The following is a 21,140-nucleotide window of genomic DNA, read 5'->3' on the forward strand; positions in this document are numbered from 1 at the left end:
TGTCCTTCTGAAAATCGCCCAAAGGCACGGAGACAAAGTCAAAGGATGCAACCTGTAACTTTCTCTTCCTTCATGTCAGGACCATCATCCATGATTTATATAAAATGCATATAGCAACAGTAGCACTTTAGTTTGGACTTTATGATTTCTGTAACTGGAAAATATTATTTTGTTTAAAGACAGAAGTGACCGCATAGTTGCAACATCAAAGGGAAATATTAATTAATTAGCATCAAGTATATTTGTTGCTTAAGCGTTTGCACTATAACTTAAGTAGGATTATAACTTTTAAGGAAGGAAAGATTTCAGATATTTAATTCACTGCTTCAGTTATTTTATATGAAATTAAAACATTTACTTTGGTCAAATATGATGCTCTAAATCAAATAAAAGTTTGAAAATAAATGATGTATTTTTAAATGCTGCAACAAATGTTCACAAAAAGTAACTATAATTAAAACCAGTTAAACAAAATCAAATGTTTGAATCATGCTTAACCAAATGCCAGGCTGGAGAGCTGAACCTAAAGTATACGTAGAAAGATTTCAACATCTGAGCAGTTTTTAATGTTTTTATCACATATAAATGTCACAGCAGTGGGTCCTGGCCCAATGCTTTGTGTTTTTGCTTTTCTTTGACTCTTGTTTTTCTTGGTTTTTGTTCTTCTTATTTATCAGGCTCTCAGTAATCTTAGTTCTCCCTCCCTCAGTGTTCATTTCAGCCTGTGTTTAGTTTCTGTTCCCGTGTCCCACGTTTCATCGTTTCATGTCGAGTCAGCCCTGTCTCTCTGTTTCCTGTGTCTCCCCAGTCAGCCCCGCCTCCCTCGGGCACTCATGTGTGATACAGAGTAATAAACCTGACTACATTTGCTACACTCTCTTTATTACCTGTTACTTTAAAATTCATACACTAATTATGTCTGCCCATCTCTCTAATGTGAAGGTCAAAGGTCAACATCCCAGTGACATAAGAATAATCCCAAAGGGGCAAAGGCAGCGGTTAATTTAGCACATTTAGCATTAAGGGTACAGCAAGGATATACTTTTACTTATTGTGGCAGGGGTGTGGTCTCTGGCCTGCTGCAGTGGAGGCTGGTGGCGGGACGTTGGACGGCACAGGTGAGGGTGATGGAGCTCATGACTCTCCCCTTTATAGTGACGGAGGAGACTGGCGTGGGGGAAGCGTGTAGTGGAGGAAGCCGAGGAGAGAGCTGGTTTCTGGCTACAAAGACGGCGTCAAACCAGAAAAGATTGCTCGTGGTCAAATGTCAAAGGAGCTTGCAAAGAAAAGCGTCTGGACTTCTTTAAGTTACTTGAAGACGTTTCACCTCTCATCCGAGAAGCTTCTTCAGTTCTAAGGTCAAATGGTGGAGAGTCCCAGATATAAACCTAGTGGGAGTGACCCCCCACAGAGGGACAAAAGGACCCCTGATGATCCTCTAATCGCCTGAGCCAAGGTGTGAAACTGGGTGTGGGTCCCAATCAGCCAGAGTTTCGGGTGAGTTCATTGTGAAACCTGGCCCCACCTTATCATGCGAATTCCTGAGATCAGATGGCCCAGGATGTGAGTGGGCGTTAAGGCGTCTGGGAAGGGATCTCAAAACTGGATTATTGATGGCAGAGAGTTGGTGTCGTAAACCCCGCCTCTGTTCAAAGATGGTCGCTCACAGTTGACATTGATGCTTCTTCAGTGTTGGGAAGGTTACTTTTAAAATGTATTCCATTACAGAATACAGAATACATGCCCTCAAAATGTATTCTGTAACGTATTCCGTTACGTTACTCAATGACAGTAACGTATTCTGAATACTTTGGATTACTTAATATATTATCATGCTTTTTACAACAACGTGAATGTACTATTGCTGTGTGATTTATTACTATTACTGAAGGTCCGCGACTCCGAACTGTAGTAAAGGCACCTCTGACTAATACGGCGGGGTCCCTGTCGGCTTGTAGCCGAAAAATAGCTTTACTTTGTTGTGTGGGTCAACTTTTCTTGCGAGAGACAGAGAGAGGCGTTGAAAGACTGCTGCAACGGAACTTATTGTTTCGGAGGAAAACACGAACACGGTGTACAGTCGAGTCTTAATAGCTTACTTACAACTGGGCTCGTCAGGCACTCTTCTTGGCTGAAGTGGTTATTATTATATTTACATGCTTCCAGCTCCCGTTTTTCCTTGATGACAACTCGTACCTTTCCACTCCCCTTTTTCTCCCTCCTCGCGTTCACAGACCCATAACGTGTATGGCAGTCCAGTCTCCCTGCAACACGGACTACACTGCCCATGATGCTACATTCTTTAGAGCTATGCTTGTAGCATTCTGCCTGTTAGCTTAGCACAACAACAACAACGAAAAGGCGCTCTCTCACCCAGGAAACACACAGTCGCAGAGAGAGAGAGAGAGAGCGTCGCCCTGTAACCATGGCAACCATGGTAACGCTGCCGCCTGGAACAATAGAACGTAGCTGTCAAACAAAACCTAAACAGTCCTGACCCGCGAAAAAATGAAACAGGAGAGTACCGCAGTGTAATCCATTTATTTCAACAAAGTAACTGTATTCTGAATACCACCTTTTAAAACGGTAACTGTAACGGAATACGGTGAAACTGGAGCACGAATCGATCTGGGAGCTTTGATGAGAGATCAGCTGAAGTTTGACTGCAGCCTGATTCACTTTAGGACAACCAGTTTGCTTTTAATGTTTTTCTGCCTGATTCATTCTGATACACAAACACAGGCTGAACAGTGTCTGTGCTCCCACATCCTCAGTGTCTCAGCACCTCTGCATCCTTCACTCACTTCTTAGCATGCAGGACGTGTGTGTGTGTGTGTGTGTGTGTGTGTGTGTGTGTGTGTGTGTGTGTGTGTGTGTGTGTGTGTGGGGCACAGGGGAATGTGGGACTTTGTCCTGATGTGAATGTGTGTGTGGATCTTCTCCTCCCGGCCTATCACAGTGAGGAATGGAGGTGGTGTCAGTGTGGGTCAGTGTCACTGGGAGCTGTGGGCGTCTCGACAGTGGGCCTGGGAAACTTTGAAAAGATGTTTTCTTCTTTCGGCCATAAAATCCAGATCTTGGTTTCCTCTTTGTGAGCACAACAGAGACTCCCCTTGTTTCTTACACAGCCCCCCTTTGGCTTTCATGCACACACACCCACTCAGGAAATAAAGTCACTGCAGCCATTTAGCTGCTTCTCAGCACTCGCTGCATAACCTGAGGTTGGTCAGCCGGTCGACTCGTCGTGCATAGTGACAAATGAGGGATTTCAAATATTTCCAAAGCGATGCATCAGGTTTCTTTGCAGATGAAGTGAGACGTGGATGTTTCACAGCACCAATGAAGATTGTGTTTAAGTGCAGCCGGGCGCACGCTCCCCCAGCGACGCCAGCTTCTTCTCACCGTGCAAACACTTTGATTTGAAATAGATTACAGCCGTGAGTGTTTGACTGTGATGGACTGGTGATGTGATCAGGGTCGCAGGTTTCCACCCGCCTCGTCTCTTTGCATGCAGTGAAGGAAACTATGCAAACTATGCAAGGTGTGCAGTAACAGGTCTGAACAAACCAGCAGCAAATAACTTCCAGTCTCCACAGGTTCAGTGCAGCTGGTGTAACAAACGTTTGGTTACAACATATTAATGTTCGCACACTGCTGTAAAACCAGTTTTATTAAAATGAACGTGCACTTTTGTAGAAGCTCGTGGTGAACGCTCCACTGCCTTTGTTTTATTGTTACTATTATGTTGTGATGGGTTGAACAGGATGACTTGAGACGTGTGCGATGTGACAGAATAGACAGATGGAAGCCTTCATGTTGGATCAGAACGACGTCGGGCTTGTTGGTCTGCTGTGGTTTGATCAGAAGACTTCCTCAGATCAGCACCGTGGCCCTCCTCTTCCTCTCCCCCATCTGCTTCTTCTAGCAGCTTCCAACACACTGAGGTCTCTGACAGTGAGAGTGACTCCAGTGTTCCTGTAACTTTGAAGCAGAGGTTCAAGACAGATTTGATCTTTCCTTTCCTTCTGTTTGGGATTGAAGTGATGTAATATCAGGGGGGGCTATGATGTCCTGTCATTCTCATGTAAATCTGTGTTGGGAACATTAATGTTTAGTAAATGTGAAGTTAGCAGAGCAGTTTTGGTCTGAATCACTGACGTCTTTCTTAAATACTGCAGGAACAGTTAGGAGTGTAACTGTAATCTGTAATTGTAGTTTGGCTGAGCTGGAGTCTTTGGGTTCATCATGTCGTTGGATGCTCACCTCCTGCAGCTGCTGGCTGCTCTCCCAGATGAGAGATGATATCTGAATGTCCTTTATAATAACCTTAATTCACCTCGCACACACACAATGAGCTGTCTAATCAGCTGACCGGAGCAGGTGCTGTGTGTGAGAGCGATGTTGGGGTTGTGAGGGCCCAAAGAGCTGGATCTCAGCCCCTGTGGAGGACAGAGGGGGTATGGACGTCGCGTGCGTGGAAACCACTCCTCAGCTACTAGCTGCAGATGTGCAGTGCACATGTGGAACATGCAGCACCTTAAACCAACATTTCCTCTGGAGTTAAACACTCTCCCTATCTGTTCACATACAGGTCTGTGTCCTCTGTACAAACCGCTGGTGACCGTAGCAAACTGGCAACCAGAGTAATGGTAAATGCACTGGTTCTTATACAGCACTTATATAGCACTCTTCTACCCTCCCTAAGCACTAAACCAGTTCCAGAGCATCTAATAAAAGCACTGGCAGCAACAGGGGCCAGTATCCCGCCCAAGGTGACTTTGGCACGCAGACTGGAGCAGCCGGGGATCGAACTACCGACTGACGTCCTGAGCCACAGTCGCCTCTTTTCCAGTAGAACATAACTGCCTCAGCTCTACTCGACTCTGTCTCTCAGTTACAGTCGAGCACCACCTCGGTGTGGGTGGGGCTGTTACAGCAACACAACCTGGAAGTCCCGTGACGCAAACACAACAAGCGATGACATCCCGGTGATGGAACATCTGCACCCCGTCACTGGACTTCCTGTGTAGCCGTTTCCCTCGTTGCCAGGCAGGTTTGAGTCTTGAAGGGTTCGCTCTCATAACTGATCCAGTGATGTCACTTCCTGGCCATCAGCGGCATGTATCTGGGACACAAACTGGGCTTGGAACTGGGTGAGAGATGAAACTCTGAGAAGCTCTTCAGACGACGCTGACCTGCATGACCTGCACAGACTTGCTGCCTCGCTCTTTGTGAGGAACGTCCTTCAGGAGTATGAAAGGGAAACTAGCAGTTTATTGAAACCAGCTCCGCTTAAACCTCAGATGCACACAAAGTAGACTCGTTCCCCAAGAGTTTGCACTTTGGATCCCAGGTATCGAACCAGCAACCCTCTGATTAGCAGATGAGCCAGTCGGGCTACAGCTACCCTACGTGTGTGTGTGTGTTGCCTTTTCATTCACATAATCCATCTTATCTCTAATGAAAAAGCCAAATGAAATCCTCAGATTTGCCCCTCAGGTTCCCACAGTGTTCAGGTCACACCAGGCCACAGTCCCACATTTGAGCCACGACTGTGGGTCACACAGAGGACAGAGCATGTCCTTTAGCCTTCTTTGTTTTTGGATTGTGTGCCACAGAGTCTCACTGAAGATGATTTTGGCACGTTTGCTGAGATTGTTTGAAAAACAAGCTGAAGAACACGTCCACGATGTCACAGCAGCTGTGGGCCTCGATGGAGCCCACGTTTGTCCTGGAGGCGTCCTCTGTGGAGCGAGGCCGGCTCACATGGTTCAGTCTGAACAGGGTGAAGCTCCAGCTTTGACCTGATTAACTTCCAGTAGTGGAAAAGCAGCTGTAGCTGCATTTTTCATCACTATTAATGGGATGCTGCTGGGACCTGCTGTTAGTGGGAGCTCAAAGCCTGAGGCCATCATTAAGATCTGTGTGTGTCTGTGTGTGTCTGTGTGGGTCTGTGTGGATCTGTGTGAGTCTGTGTGGGTCTGTGTGTGTGTCTGTGTGGATCTGTGTGGGTCTGTGTGGATCTGTGTGAGTCTGTGTGGATCTGTGTGGGTCTGTGTGTGTCTGTGTGGGTCTGTGTGTGTGTCTGTGTGGATCTGTGTGAGTCTGTGTGGGTCTGTGTGTGTGTCTGTGTGGATCTGTGTGGGTCTGTGTGGATCTGTGTGAGTCTGTGTGGATCTGTGTGGGTCTGTGTGTGTCTGTGTGTGTCTGTGTGGGTCTGTGTGGGTCTGTGTGTGTCTGTGTGGATCTGTGTGTGTCTGTGTGGATCTGTGTGGGTCTGTGTGGATCTGTGTGGGTCTGTGTGGGTCTGTGTGTGTCTGTGTGTGTGTCTGTGCGAGTCTGTGTGGGTCTGTGTGGATCTGTGTGAGTCTGTGTGAGTCTGTGTGGATCTGTGTGTGTGTCTGTGTGGATCTGTGTGAGTCTGTGTGAGTCTGTGTGAGTCTGTGTGGATCTGTGTGTGTGTCTGTGTGGATCTGTGTGAGTCTGTGTGGGTCTGTGTGTGTGTCTGTGTGGATCTGTGTGAGTCTGTGTGGATCTGTGTGTGTGTCTGTGTGGATCTGTGTGAGTCTGTGTGGGTCTGTGTGTGTGTCTGTGTGGATCTGTGTGGGTCTGTGTGGATCTGTGTGAGTCTGTGTGGGTCTGTGTGTGTGTCTGTGTGGATCTGTGTGAGTCTGTGTGGATCTGTGTGGGTCTGTGTGGATCTGTGTGAGTCTGTGTGGATCTGTGTGGGTCTGTGTGAGTCTGTGTGGATCTGTGTGGGTCTGTGTGGGTCTGTGTGTGTGTCTGTGTGGATCTGTGTGAGTCTGTGTGGATCTGTGTGGGTCTGTGTGAGTCTGTGTGGATCTGTGTGGGTCTGTGTGGGTCTGTGTGTGTGTCTGTGTGGATCTGTGTGGGTCTGTGTGGATCTGTGTGAGTCTGTGTGGATCTGTGTGGGTCTGTGTGTGTCTGTGTGGGTCTGTGTGGGTCTGTGTGAGTCTGTGTGGGTCTGTGTGGGTCTGTGTGTGTGTCTGTGTGGATCTGTGTGGGTCTGTGTGGATCTGTGTGGATCTGTGTGGGTCTGTGTGTGTCTGTGTGGGTCTGTGTGGGTCTGTGTGTGTCTGTGTGAGTCTGTGTGGGTCTGTGTGGGTCTGTGGGTCTGTGTGAGTCTGTGTGGGTCTGTGTGGGTCTGTGTGTGTGTCTGTGTGGATCTGTGTGGATCTGTGTGAGTCTGTGTGTGGGTCTGTGTGTGTCTGTGTGGGTCTGTGTGAGTCTGTGTGGGTCTGTGTGGGTCTGTGGGTCTGTGTGGGTCTGTGTGGGTCTGTGTGTGTGTCTGTGTGGATCTGTGTGGGTCTGTGTGGGTCTGTGTGTGTCTGTGTGAGTCTGTGTGGATCTGTGTGGGTCTGTGTGTGTGTCTGTGTGGGTCTGTGTGTGTCTGTGTGGGTCTGTGTGGATCTGTGTGGGTCTGTGTGTGTCTGTGTGGGTCTGTGTGGGTCTGTGTGGATCTGTGTGGGTCTGTGTGTGTCTGTGTGGATCTGTGTGGATCTGTGTGAGTCTGTGTGTGTCTGTGTGGGTCTGTGTGTGTCTGTGTGGATCTGTGTGTGTGTGTGGATCTGTGTGGATCTGTGTGAGTCTGTGTGTGGGTCTGTGTGTGTCTGTGTGTGTCTGTGTGGGTCTGTGTGTGTCTGTGTGGATCTGTGTGTGTGTGTGGATCTGTGTGAGTCTGTGTGTGTCTGTGTGGGTCTGTGTGTGTCTGTGTGGATCTGTGTGTGTGTGTGGATCTGTGTGGATCTGTGTGAGTCTGTGTGTGGGTCTGTGTGGGTCTGTGTGTGTCTGTGTGTGTCTGTGTGGGTCCGTGAAATCATCCTGATTTCTTTAGCTCATGAACACAGTGTGGGGTCAGTGTTAACAACATGGTGCAGAAAGGAAACACAAGCGTGGAGTCGGTGGGATTGTGCAAACGGTGGCTCGTGCATCAATCAGCTCCAGCTGTGATGCATCTCTTTGATTAGTGGGAGCAGCAAACTCCATCCAGACAGCTTCCTTTCTTTTTTTCACTTGACTGATCAATCAGCGCACAGCTCCGTTTAGCACACACGCCATCTTTAACGACGGCGTGGAGTCTGTGCCCTGTTCCTCCCACACACGAGTGTTCGTTCATGTTCGGCCTTGTGTCTGAGCGTTTCCTCTCGGTGTGTCTGTAACGAGGAAGCCACGGGCAGGTCGCACACAAACGTGTGGCTGCCGAGTGTGCGAGTGTGGCAACGTGTGGCAACTATTCTGGTTTGCCAGCGACGTTTCCACATAAACACTGGTGGCAGCTGCTGCCATGGCAACACCATTGTGCTCCCTCCCTCCCTCGCTCGTCTCCCCTCCCTCTCCCCAACCACTCCTCTCTCTCATGCTCCGCCGGCTCAGAGAGCGAGCACCAGAGAGGAGAGAGGTCAGCTCGATTCAGAGGACAGAAAGAAGAAAGGAATAACCCGGAGTGGACGGGGACAGGATGAGCGAGGACAGCCACTCCCACTACAGGCTGGACCCCAGCGATCGGCTCAACGGGCTGGGACAGAGGAGGAAGAGACCCAAGAAGGTAAACGAATAGATGGAGAGCCACGTGGTGCAAAGTGTGTAAGGATGGAGCACCCCACCCTGCAAAAAGAGAAAGGAGGTGGGGTTAGGTGAGGTTTGTTTATGTGCAGACGAGCGTCCACATGATGTTAGGAGCACCGAACCATCTCTCACCCCGTCGTCTCCTGTGGAGTGTGCGGCTGCTCCCCCACAGCAGCTGTATCCTCTCTCGTATCCTCCGTCTCCTGGTGTTGTGTTGCTCCACAGTGAGTCGTAGTAGGAGGCTCACATGCTGTCAGGGTGGGTCCCTGCTCGCTCTTTGTGTGCCTGTCGTTGGGGGTTTTGGTGTTTGCAGCTATCAGGAGGTTTGTGTTGTAGCCTGATGTGAGAAGTGTTGTTATTATCATCATTTTTAACATTTCTGCACCGCTACAATAAACAGACACACACCCATCAGCCTGTTTACAGATCTATACGCCCATAAAGACGTGAAACACACATTGCACAAATCTACTATAACGTGTTCATATGTGTTATAAAATAAAGAGGTAAAGTATTAGCTGTTCAGGTTGATTCATAAATATGACCTCAGCACGTGAAATCCTTCTGCTGACATCCCTAAAAGCTCGTCAGACCAACGAAGCCGTACAACACAAATAACCAGACCAAACCAGGGTTGTGCGTCTGTTGTTGAGAACATTGTCAGTAAACCACAGTGACGTCCTACAGAGGACTCGTGTTGTCATTATTTTTGTGTATGTCGTGTGAGCTGAGAGCTGTAACCAAAGGTAGTGAGCGCGTCGGCCTTTAACGTCGCGGCTGGTTGTGCGATCGTGTCGCCGCTGAACTCGTGAGAGTTTGTCTCAGGGATCTTTACATTTGAAGTCAGGTGAACATCCAGTGAACTAACAGAACATTCAGGAGCAGTTTACTCTCATGAATGTCAGACAAACTGAGGTTTGTGTGTCAGTTAGATTCTTTAAGTCATTAAAGTGTCTCTGTTAGTAAAAGCATCTGTTTCCTCCACCTCTGCAGAACTGCGTGACCTGTAGCATCATTGCAGGAAGTATCCTGTGACAATGAGTGACTGCACATCATCATTATCAACACATAAACCTGTGGTCTGGACCTGCAGTTCTTATTTTTACTGTCTGGTTTTGTGTAAAGCAGCACTTCAGTAAGCACCTGTGAAGCACACAGTCATAGTCGAGTAATGAAGCGATTCATATGTGAAACATATTCCACGTCTACAGGATAGTGGAGGTTACATGGGTCAACCTGGCAAACTGTACCAGCACATGTGATCACACTGATAGCAGAACACAGGTATGTGAGTCTCTACGACGAGGTCAGAAACCAGTAACAAATGTTTCATGTGATTCGTTTTTCTCCAGTTTGTCTGCAGTGAACCTTAAATACTCACTGAACCAGCTGTTTCCTGATGTGGTGACGTGTGTCGGTGATGAAGCCAACACTCTGTCCAGTGTTGGGCAAGTTACTTGAAAACAGTAATCAGTAACTAATTACTTCCCAAAAAAAGTAATCCCGTTACTTTACTGATTACTTATTTTCAAAAGTAATTAATTACTTAGTTACTTTTTAAAAACACGATTTCCAACCTGAGTAGGTGATAAAGCGATAGATCTTTCAGCCCAATTCTACTTTTTCTACATAATCCATCATACAAAATGTAATCAAATGGAAAAGTCTCTTTTTAAAACTTGTTTTATTAGTTTTAATCTTTTAACTTTATGCATCAAGCAAACATTTAATTATATGCAACATTCTCTGACTGGAAGAAATTAGTTTAACATTTAAACCTATTTTCTGCACATTCCAGCTCATAAAATAAAATATTTTGTGTGTTTACACTCAGTCTTTCAAATAGATGCAAGTAAAACACAGCAGAAAATAAATAAAGTCACAGACTCAGCGGTCCTGTTGCTCTATTTTCACCTGTAAAGCAGGAGTGGGGTAGGCGGAGGTTTACCCTGGTGCAGGTGTGCCGCGGTCAGTGGAAGAATCCGTGAGTTTCTCTGTGAGTTTCCCATTACGTCGTAGCTACTCGGTGCTTGTTGGAAGTTTAGGGGTTTTTCGCTGTAAAAAGAAGTTTTCTTCCCACGCACAGCGGACACTAATGTTTTTGTCACTTTTTATGGAATCAAACTCAAAGTAAGGTCAGTACTTCCACACTTTAAACGCTGCACGCTCATACTCTCTCTGCACTCGATATGTGATCCATTGTTGATCTGCACACAGCTGTTGTCACTAACGGCGCACTCGCTTACGTCACTGTCGTGAGACATTCTCGCAAAAAAATCACGGTTTTAGTAACGCAGTAACGCAGCGTTCCTACGGGAAAGTAACAGTAATCTAATTACCGTTTTTGCAATAGTAATCCCTTACTTTACTCGTTATTTGAAAAAAGTAATCGGATTACGCGTTACTGGAGCGTTGTTCTCCTCTGTAACAAAGCAGTGATAAAGGAATAGATGCTGATTTTATTAACTTGTGTCTTTGTGCTGCTGGATTCAGTCTGAAGCAGGCAGCAGTGCTGAACCTACCAGTGTAAATGTGATGGTGGAAGCAGAGGCCAGCACTTGGCAGTGCTAAACACAATAAAAGACTCACAAGTTCCTGCTCAAAGGTCAGCTGCCTTCAGATCAATCATTAACCTGCAGCAGGTTGTGGCCTGATGTGTTTGTAAGAGTTTCACTTTCAGGAGGAGAAGATTTAAACGAGTCACACAAATGTGAACTACAAAGTCTGTGACACACAATTTATGCAAACTGCAGTAAATCTGACCTGAAGAAATCCAGTCTTCTGCCTGTTGTGGTTGTGACAGCTGCTCGTAGGAGAGTTTGTTTGTAGGAGGTGGAGATGTTCTCAGATCAAGTGCGTAATCGTCTCTTTGTGTAGACGCTAAAAGCTGTGAGCCAAAACTCTCTGCTCTGAAACTCTTCACTCAGTCCTCACGCTGAGAGTTTAGAGGCTGAACTTCTTGTTCCTCCATAACACTTTTCATGAAACAGCAGAAATGAGCTTGTGTTTCTCAGCAGTGCGCACACAGAGAACCGATCCTCTCTGCTCAGTCTGAACAAATCAAAGTGAAACGTCAGTGAAAACACAGCTGCTGATCAAACTGTGTCAGATTAATGCCTCAATGTTTCACTGTGACGTTAAAAAATACATAAAAATGATTTAAAGAAGTAGGAGGCAGATTTTCACAATAAGAGCACTTTGTTTTTAATTCAGTTAATGTCAAACTGTCATCAACACCTCTGTGTTGTCTCTGAGCAGATTCAGGCATTACTCAAATAATAAAGGCTTTTTTTCACTATTATACTTTTCATTAGTCTCCAGGTTGATGATTATAAACAGAATTATTAAAGTTTTTATCATTTCAGGCTGAAAATCAACATGAATTTGGTTCTAATCAAAGAAGCTCCTTTAATGTGTGTCATTAAAATCCTCACACAGACTTAAAAAGGCGACATTAACATTAAAATAAATGAAAGAAGCTTCAGCTGAGAGCTTCATGCAGTCATCATCAGCAGCTCATAGCAGTCACAGCTCTTTATTACGCAGCTTTGCAGGAATTAAAGTGGCTGAAGTGTCAGAGTTTGTGTGAGAAGCTGCTTCATGGACAGCTGCACACACGTCTTTATTATTTCTTCATAAATCAAACACACAGGTTTGTCTGCAGATGATTTAAAGTGTGTCGTTGTGCAGTTAAAGCTGTTTGTGTGACGCCCTGACCTCCTGTGAATGAAACAGCCAATCAGATCCATCAGAGAGAGAGCAGGAAGTGTTGTGTGTTTGTGACAGAACAAGGAAACAGTGATGATGATGAACATAAAGGTCCTCTGATGTTTCCTGTTACAGTAACGCTTGTTCATCTGTTGCTCTCCTACACTTTCCTATAAATAAAGGAGAAAAAGTCCGTTTAGTTTCATTTCCTACAGCTCAGAGTTACACTTCACATTCCTGCTGTCACATCAAAAAGCTTCACTTTGGTCCAACATCTACATGTTAACATGAAACACAGACAGACTCAGAACATCTGGAACATCTGCACTTTGACCCAAACTGTTATAGCAGGATATTTTCTGCATATTTCTTATGTTGGACCTGTTTGAACTGTAAACGACCTGTAATCATCTGTAAATGGTGTGAGACACACTGAGGCCACCTACAGGGCAGCTGGGGAACAGCAGGGATCTGAAATCATACGAGACGTTAGTGAGTGAGAAGAACAAACGGACTTAAGATGGCTCGAAGTGATCAAAGTTGATCTAAAACAGAAGATAAATCCACTGATTCTTTGTAAAGTTCATCTGCTGCTCACATGAATCCATGAAAGATTTATTTCACTGAATGTTTCTTCAAAGCTCATTTCAACCTGTTGAAGTCATGAATGAAAGTGCAGACTGAGAGTGGATCACATGATGTTTGAGGTGTGTCATGTGACATGTTCAGTATTGTCACACATGTCTAGATTGTCCCTGATATCATAACTGCTCAAACACTGATGATTATATTTGAAGAATTATTCCTGATGGCAGCAAAGTTTGAATGGAGCTCTCTGTCTGTGCTGATTTGTCGCCCTCTGGAGGTCAAAGCACAAACCTACAGGGCAGCTGGGGAACAGCAGGGATCTGAAATCATACGAGATGTTAGTGAGAAGTTAGAACAAACGGACTTAAGATGGCTCGAAGTGATCAAAGTTGATCTAAAACAGAAGATAAATTCAAAGCAGCATCAGATGAATGTTACCATTTCCAGTTACGGTGCCCTTCATCTAATATGGAAATGTGTTGTTTTTTTTGCCGTGTTGTTGTTCTTCCTATTGTGTTTAGGCCAGAGATGCTCTTCAAACAGCGGACAGACATGACCACATTACAAGAACATGGTGTGAGTCCGATTTGATATTCCAGTCAACGCTGAGAGACCTTAACCAGGAAGTCAGAGGTCAGCTGATGCTGCGAGCAGGAAGTGAACCAAGGGAAAGGTCCACTCTACTCAATCTCAAAGAAAATATGCTGGTATTTGTTGATGTTGATGGTACAATAAAAATATATAATATAATAAATAATAAAATATCATGTGATGATGAGATGTGTTGTTGGTGTTTGTATTTTCTGTAAATGTCTTTTTTAATGTAAATGCTTTGTTCCAGACGGACAGGGAATCAGTTGCTGTACGATGACATCATCTTGATGTTGACGAGGAGGGCGAGAAAAACTAGTTTTGTCCTGCAGATGGCGATCTTGCACCGTGTTCAGAGAGCCGACACTTTGATGGTGCTGCTCTACTCAGCTTACTTTAGCCTGGGTTGGACTCTATATGAGCAGCTTCCACTCTGGTTTCACTCTTAAACACACTTGTTTGATTTCACTTGTAAAAGTTGAAGAATAAATATTTTATTACAAAATTATTTGTTGATGCATTTTTTTAGGGTCAAATATCTTGTTTGATTTGAGGAATGAACTGTTAGGGTGGAAAAAGTGAATCAGGTTAAAATAGTGGTGCTTTATATCAGTGAAGATGTATAATGTAATTTAAAATGTTGATGATGGGTTGTAGTGGGCTTGTACTTACAAAACTGCCTCATTTTATTGGAACGATCCACAGTTGCATCCATTCACGGATGACATCTGACATCATTTGACATCTGGTCTGAACACGTTTGTACACAAGATGCCTCAGTTCTGGATGTTCCCACAGACTCCTCTGTGCACCTAAAGAAAAGGTCAAGGGTCAGCAGCACATGTAGTTGGGACAATTCTTCAGTCGCACAAACTACACAATCATTTTCCTCCAATGACGACTTTTCACTTGCAGAAATGGTCCTGTGTGATTTCCAGGCTGTGATATAAAAACTAGTTCCTAATGGCAGCGACTCACTCAGTAAACATGTGTTTCCTTCACCAACCTCACACACAGATCCAATAAGATCAGGAAGTGGGCAGTATAGTACAATATGTGTTATTCTGTGCTGCACTGCCCAAACTAAAGATCTGCTGAAGTGTTGGAAATGATCCAGATGTTTATTTTGGACGATACAGCAGAAGATCAGACATGAAAGTGGAGATAACACAGAAGACCTGCAGCAAAGGTCAGAGGTCAGACTGGGCCCTGGATTCAACAATGAGCCAATGATCATCAAGCAGTGACTAAAGCAGAGCCCTGACGTTCTGACATTCATCACACAGTCAGAACAAATGTCTGCTGATGACTTCATCTCATGAAACGACTGATAGATGTCAGTTCATTGATCAGCTGAGCTGCTGATCTTCATCGTCACAGAAACATTCAGCTTGTTTCAATCAGTAAATAACTCCCACTACTCCCAGTTTGAACTGTTCCCACTCAAAATGCTGTGAGAACAATGATCATTGTAGAACTTCACAAACATCACGTGTTGTTTTCCACATGTAAGATCAGCAAACACACAGAAACTTCCTGTTGCCACACACGGCCTCTAAAATCTCTTCCACGCTTTCTGTCTGAAGTCCACTCTCTGTGTCGGATCCACAGGAAACAACAAGATCTTATTAACATGGTTTTCAATGTGTCTCCTTCCAAAAAGTCCAACCAATGAACAAATGTGTGTATTTGTGGAGGCCGAACAAAAGCATGACACATTTCTCTGTTTCTATAAACTGGAGTCAAACACAAACATGAAGAGTTTCACTGACAGACTCCAAAATGCCCCCACAGTGGATCAAAGGGAAATCCTACAGTGTGGCCAGAGACTCTTAATGGCTCCAACATCAACACATCCACAATGTTGGATCCAGTTCTGCCTCACAGAGTTACTAAGACACACCCTCTGCCAGCATCACAACAGCTCCACCTGCTTCACCTGCCTCCTCAGCATCTGTACACCTGAAGAGAAAAGAAAGGCTCCAACAGCTCAAATCTACAAAGGATTCATGAAGTTTCATCCAACAATAACATGTTTGCCTTCCACAGTGTGCTGTTAGACACCACTGTACCTCTGCCATTTCAAAAAGAGCAGCTTGGGAACATTTTGGCTCCAAACACTTTGTGTTTAAGTTCTTTGTTTTCTTTGTGAAGCCGACAACATCTGGAGCTTTGTGACTCATAGAAACATCATTTTGTTCTTTAGATGACAGCAGATTGGGACTGAATAATCAATCACTATCAAACCAATAAAGACAAACATGCTGATTTTACAGGAACTTTGTTGGAGAAGCTGCAAAGACATGAAACTGGTGGAGATCCCAAACCAGTTGATAGTGCTGGTTATTCCAAATAAAGCTGTTTCCCTTTGAGATGAAATGACTTTGTGTCCTGATATATAATAAAGATGTTGTTGTTTTTGAGCCCCTGTATTAAAAGTAGTTTAAAGTCAGCTTGAGTTTGATGTCTTTATGTCAAAGCTGCTCATGATGTTGAGCTGCTGATGGAATAAAAACAATATAAAAGCATGTAGTCCAGACTTAAATGTAGCCTGTTGTTAGCTGAGGTCCACACACAGTGTTTGACAGTGTAAAGTGTGTGAAAGGGCTGCTGGTGGAGCTCACTAGGATGAGCAGGTGACCACGAGGTGGAGAGCAGCTGGCCTGGCTTTGACCCGGGCCACGCCCCCTTTCTCTCTGCTTTGCTGTCACTTATCTTCACTGCTCTGTCCAATAAAGCTGAAAAAGGCCCCGAATCAAAGAAATCTGCTGCAGCCTCTGAAATGTCTTCTGTTTCCTTCCCGACGGCTTTTTCACCGTCAGCCCATCAGACAGTCCAGCAGCATTTATGATGATGTCATGATGTTGAAGAGGCTGCTACGGTGGCCTCCCATGACCCCCAGCCTCATCACAGCTGAGATGCAGACATTTGAAAACATTCAGCAGACAACTGAATAACAGTCCAACACAACAGTCTGTGTGCAGACACACACTGACCTTTCATATAGTCAAACACAGCTGGTTGAGTCATTTCTCTGTGAGTCTAAAGTGAATCTAGTATTTGAAAGTCCACTTCCTGTATTTGTTGTTGAAGACTTCTTCAGCTTCTTCTCAAGGACATCAGCTGCTTGTTTGGCAGCAGAGGCAGTTAAGAAGCTTCCTGAAAAACACTGAACAGTGAGTTCACTGTGGCATATGACAGATTCAGCTTTCTGTGTGCAAATGTGTCTGTGTCGACCTTTCAAATGCTGTTGAATCCAAAACATCAGCGGCTCCTCGGCTGCTCACTTCATGCACTTCTGTCTGTGTGACAGTCCAATGACATCACAGCTGTTTCCAGCCCCAGTGTCTCAGGACTGGACACCTTTAAACATGTCGAGGATCAAACAGCGTCCAGCTAAACACACATGAAACTATCAGAGCTGACAATCATTCCAATAACATCTAATGGTTCATGTATGTAGACACAGGACTACAAGGAAATGGCTCTCAGCATCTGGCTGTGGGAACACATGAGTCCCTGTTTGTGTTCAGATTGTGTGCATGTTTTAGACGTGTGTCACATGTAGAAACACAACAATCCCACAATGACACACAGATGTGTTTGACACAGCTGTGCAGCTGTAAGTTGTTTCTAATGATTCATTGAAGCTCTTCTAACATTCTGGAGACGATCAGTACATGAATCTGTTCAACACGACAACAATTTGACTTCAGTGTGAACGTTTGCATTAAATAACCTTCTTCATCCAGCTGACAGCATCTTCATCCTATGATGTGAACAGTTCCTCCTGTTGATGACAAACCTCTGACAGGATCTGCTTGAGGAGCTTTTTCATGTGCAGCTCTCTGAGCTCAGGGCTGAGCTGCTGTTTCATCTTTAAGAGCTGCTGCCTCCTCGCCGGACTTGTTCTCCTCTTCTTCTCCTAATGACACCATTTCTGCTTCATATAAAATTCAATAAAGATGCTGACATGTATCTGTAGCAACAACATCATTGAATCTAGAACAACTGGAGCCAAACCAGTGGCTCTGCTGGGATCACTGGTGAGCCAACACTTCCTTGTTGATGCAGATTTCAGGGCTTCCTTTTGCTCCTCCGTTATAACTGTTCTCTCTTCTCAACACATGATGACACAAAGGAATCAGCAGTGACAAAGATGATGCTGAAGAGAAGCACACACTTCACACATATAACAGAGCAGTGCAGTTACACACACCTCTGCTCGACATCAGGCCTCAAACAAAGACACAAAACACTAACTTGACTCTAAACAGAAGAAACCAGCAGCTGTTTCTGTTCTGTGCTTATTTATATTTGACACACATGCTTCTCTTTGTGCAAACACACATCGCACTATAAGGGTAACCTCGCACACAATGATTGGACAGCACAGTGATGATGCTGGGAGATCCTATACGCAGCAACACAGAAACACTGAGAACTTTAAACAATGATGGAAAGTGTTATAAATGACTTGTTGGCCTCTGATCTGTCACAAACAGCTGAAACGTGTCTCTCATGAGTCACATGAAGCTTTTTGACAGAAAGGACAAAAAGTAGCTGCAGTCAGTTTGTGTCATTTTTATATTTATTCATCTGGGAGAAAAATCTGAGGGACATTAAAATGTGTTTTCAACAGAGACAAGAACATGAATATAACAGAACAGGTAAATGAACATGTTTCAAGTAAACAGCTGGACTGATCAGGTCCAAACACAGAGTGATAAACTTGTCAAACAGCTGTCATATCTTTATATAGAAGCTCTTTATAAATGCTGCTCACTGCAGTCTGTTTACTAATAATGTCAAAGTGTTAGAAACACAGAAACATCAGAATGGTCTTTGTTCACAGAAACCTGTCTGGGATCCTTTGTTGTTCTTTTGATGCAGAGTTACATTATAAATATAAAGAGTTATTTCAGAGTCTCATCAGTTTTCCTGCATGTCTTTATTTAACACATCAGCAGGGCTGAAGCTCTCATGTTAAACACACACTGATCTATGGACACGTTCATGTGTTTCTAACAGAACCAGGCTGTTATCAGCCTGCACTAACATTATGTCACACACACTGAATGTAACAGTGACAGTTTACATCATCACACAATCAGCTGTGATTGTTTCACTGTCATCAAACGAGTCAACAGGAAGTAGAATCAATAGAAACCAATCATTTCCTGACAGCATGTCTGATGGAAATAAGTGCAGATTATGTATGAAGTCTAACTGCACACAGTAACTGTGTTACAATAAGGACTTAACAGCGCCCTCTGCTGGAGTGTTTCAGTACTGCGTTAACTAGAATACACCACCTCCTCCTCACACCACCTGCTACAGCTCTACTCTTCTATGACTACAGTCATCCACAGCACTGATGTGAGGTCACATGGTTCATATGTAAGGAGCACAGCTGACCTCAGGTCAGTTTAATGACTGTGAGCAGCAGCTGTGTTATTGTCACTGTGACAGGGAGACACTCTCAGACACAGCGCTCATGTCAGCTTGTTCTCATGCAGGAGGATCAGGAGCTCCATGTTTGTCTTTCTGTTTGAATCATGATGTGTTTGTGCCATCAGAGTCTGTCATGAGTACTCAGGGTTTCACGGCAGCTCTTCTGGATGCTGACGAGGACTCCAACCTCATGTTTCACCTCTCTGAGCTTCTGATGTCTGTGAACACTCGTGTTTCTTCTCTGGGCTCATCTGGACAAAAACACCTTTCTGTGTTTGGCTGCAGCCTCATTCTGACTGACAGGAAGTGTGTTATCCATGAGCTGCACTTCTGTGAGGAAGTTTCCTGCTGTGTTTCCTGTCTGTGGACAAACACGAGTGTTCCAGCTGAGGACTTGCTTCCTTCCACCTGTCCATACAGGACATCACGCTGTCTGCAGCTCTGTAAATGCAGCTCCAGGTCCTTCCACGTGCTGCTCTGTATTTGTGCAGTTTGTAGTGTGTCCTGGGAAACGTAGCACACATGGTGTTCTTCTGCTGTTTCCTCCTTTCACTGAGTGTGAAACACTGACGCTGTGCTGTTGTTCACAGAGGGGAGCTGATTCTAGCTGCAGCTGGACTCTGTCATCTAACTGAATGTGTTGGTGCTGATCACGGGGCTCTGAGGGGGGAGCAGCAGGAGGACTCTGGATGCTGACGTCAGTGTATCTGTGGAAGCTCCCACAGCGTGTCTGTCATTCAATATTGTGCTGTATATTGTATCTATGCAAAGATGAACAGACTGTGTGTTCACTGGTCTCTGTGCTGCAGCTCTGATGTCATCATCACTCCCTCCTCCACCCTCAGCAGTCCCAGCATGCTGCTGTGGTGCACCCCACCCTCACTCTACACCTGAGCCACAGACCACACCCTCCACCTCAATATACACCACAGTTTTCTCTGCTGTGGAAATGAGATCAGGAGGAAATCATCATTATTATTATTTAATAAACGCTCACATTAATGTGGGCTTATTTGTTTCATATTAGAAACATTAGTTGAGTGTTTTTAGTATAAAATGGTCAAAGTCCCTCTTTTTGCTCCTCCCCTCACCTGTGGATGGGCGGTGCTGTTACCGTGGTGACAGCTTGGATGTGTTTCAGTCCTGCCTGGTTATCACTGCAGGAATCTTTCACATTTATTACAGGTAATAACTCTGATTTTTCTGTGTATTATGAACCAAATGTATCCTGATACACACAGAGATGGATGAGCAGAGGCTTTTTTTGCAGTTTATGTAGTTACTATGGACTTAATGCATACATATTATTAAAATTAGGGCTATAACAGTTGTATTGATGTATAGCAACTTGAAATGCTCCCACAAATGGCTCCACAGCATGTAAAAATATAACAAAAGCTCTGGCGGACTTGGTTCTGTGGTCAGTCTTAAAGGGTGAAGTTCAACTCTGTAATCTTCACTGTGTCACAGAGTTCAGTGAGTCCCGTTATTCACAGTATCAATCAGATCATCAGAGAACAGCTGATCAGCAATCAGTGGTGCCAACAGCGCCTCCTGTGGTGAGAGGATGCAATAATGCAATGTAGCATTTTTCCACTCAACACTTGCAGTCATGGAAACTGTCTGTTGGATCTGTGTGACGTTGCTTTCTTGGTTAGAGTTCCTCACAAATGTCCAGATGATTCTTCTAATGAGGCGTCGACCATGTTTGCAGCTCTTTGGAAGAAAACGTCGCCCTTTGCCATCCTTACTTTTCTTTGACTTCTTCAAATGCAGCTGAACTCCAGCTGGTATTTTCTTGGACTTTGCAGCTGTTTCTGCTCATCAGTTCATTCCTGCAAACCTCTGAAGCTGAACAACAATGATGCTGCATTGCTGGCTGATCCCAAAAGGTTGATTCTGTTCATCTGGACGTTTTCAGAAACGTTTGCTCACTGATCAGGTGACTTCTTCAGTCTCAGCTGACTGCAGCTTTACAAGCTTACAAACAGCACATTTGCACAATGACTGAAAGCAGCAGCACCTGATATATATGATACTAATATAATACATATACATATATAATCCATACTAATGATGAAGGAACTGAGCTCACAGTCCATTGTTCATTCAGTGAACTACTCAGTTTATTTTGGGCCTCAGAAATGCTCACTCTGTTTGTACATCACTGTCAGCAATAGACTCATTCTGCTGTGTGGACAGGAACACATGTG

General features: G+C 44.7%; 3 protein-coding genes across 6 annotated transcripts in view; 1 reads left to right on the plus strand and 2 right to left on the minus strand.

Annotated features, from left to right (window-relative positions):
• The window catches only part of LOC309697256 (uncharacterized protein), a gene marked incomplete at its 3' end in the record, with an annotated part of 102,771 nt that overhangs the window by 10,364 nt on the left and 71,267 nt on the right, over positions 1-21,140 (minus strand). The gene's annotated exons all lie outside the window — the stretch shown is intronic.
• Positions 7,777-13,922, plus strand: LOC309702371 (uncharacterized protein; the record flags this gene model as incomplete). Of its 4 annotated transcripts, none has more annotated exons than XM_082527078.1 (3): positions 7,777-8,566; positions 13,404-13,555; positions 13,724-13,922. In XM_082527078.1, the coding sequence occupies exons 1-3, from the start codon at positions 8,480-8,482 to the stop codon at positions 13,920-13,922; spliced, it is 438 nt and encodes a 145-aa protein (XP_082383204.1). In that variant the 5' UTR covers positions 7,777-8,479. The 4 variants fall into 4 exon arrangements, with proteins under 4 accessions (XP_082383204.1, XP_082383206.1, XP_082383207.1 ...); XM_082527080.1 differs by having other exon boundaries at positions 13,404-13,589; positions 13,724-13,812; XM_082527081.1 differs by having other exon boundaries at positions 13,404-13,515; positions 13,724-13,811.
• The window catches only part of LOC309702198 (protein NLRC3-like), a 30,694-nt gene continuing 27,649 nt past the window's right edge, over positions 18,096-21,140 (minus strand). The window contains exon 10 of the mRNA XM_082526705.1: positions 18,096-21,140. This exon is cut by the window's right edge and continues 721 nt beyond it. The gene's annotated coding sequence lies outside the window, so the exon portion shown is untranslated.

Source organism: Aulonocara stuartgranti, assembly GCF_965226115.1.
Source record: "Aulonocara stuartgranti genome assembly, chromosome: 3".
NCBI classification, from domain to species: Eukaryota; Metazoa; Chordata; class Actinopteri; order Cichliformes; family Cichlidae; genus Aulonocara; species Aulonocara stuartgranti.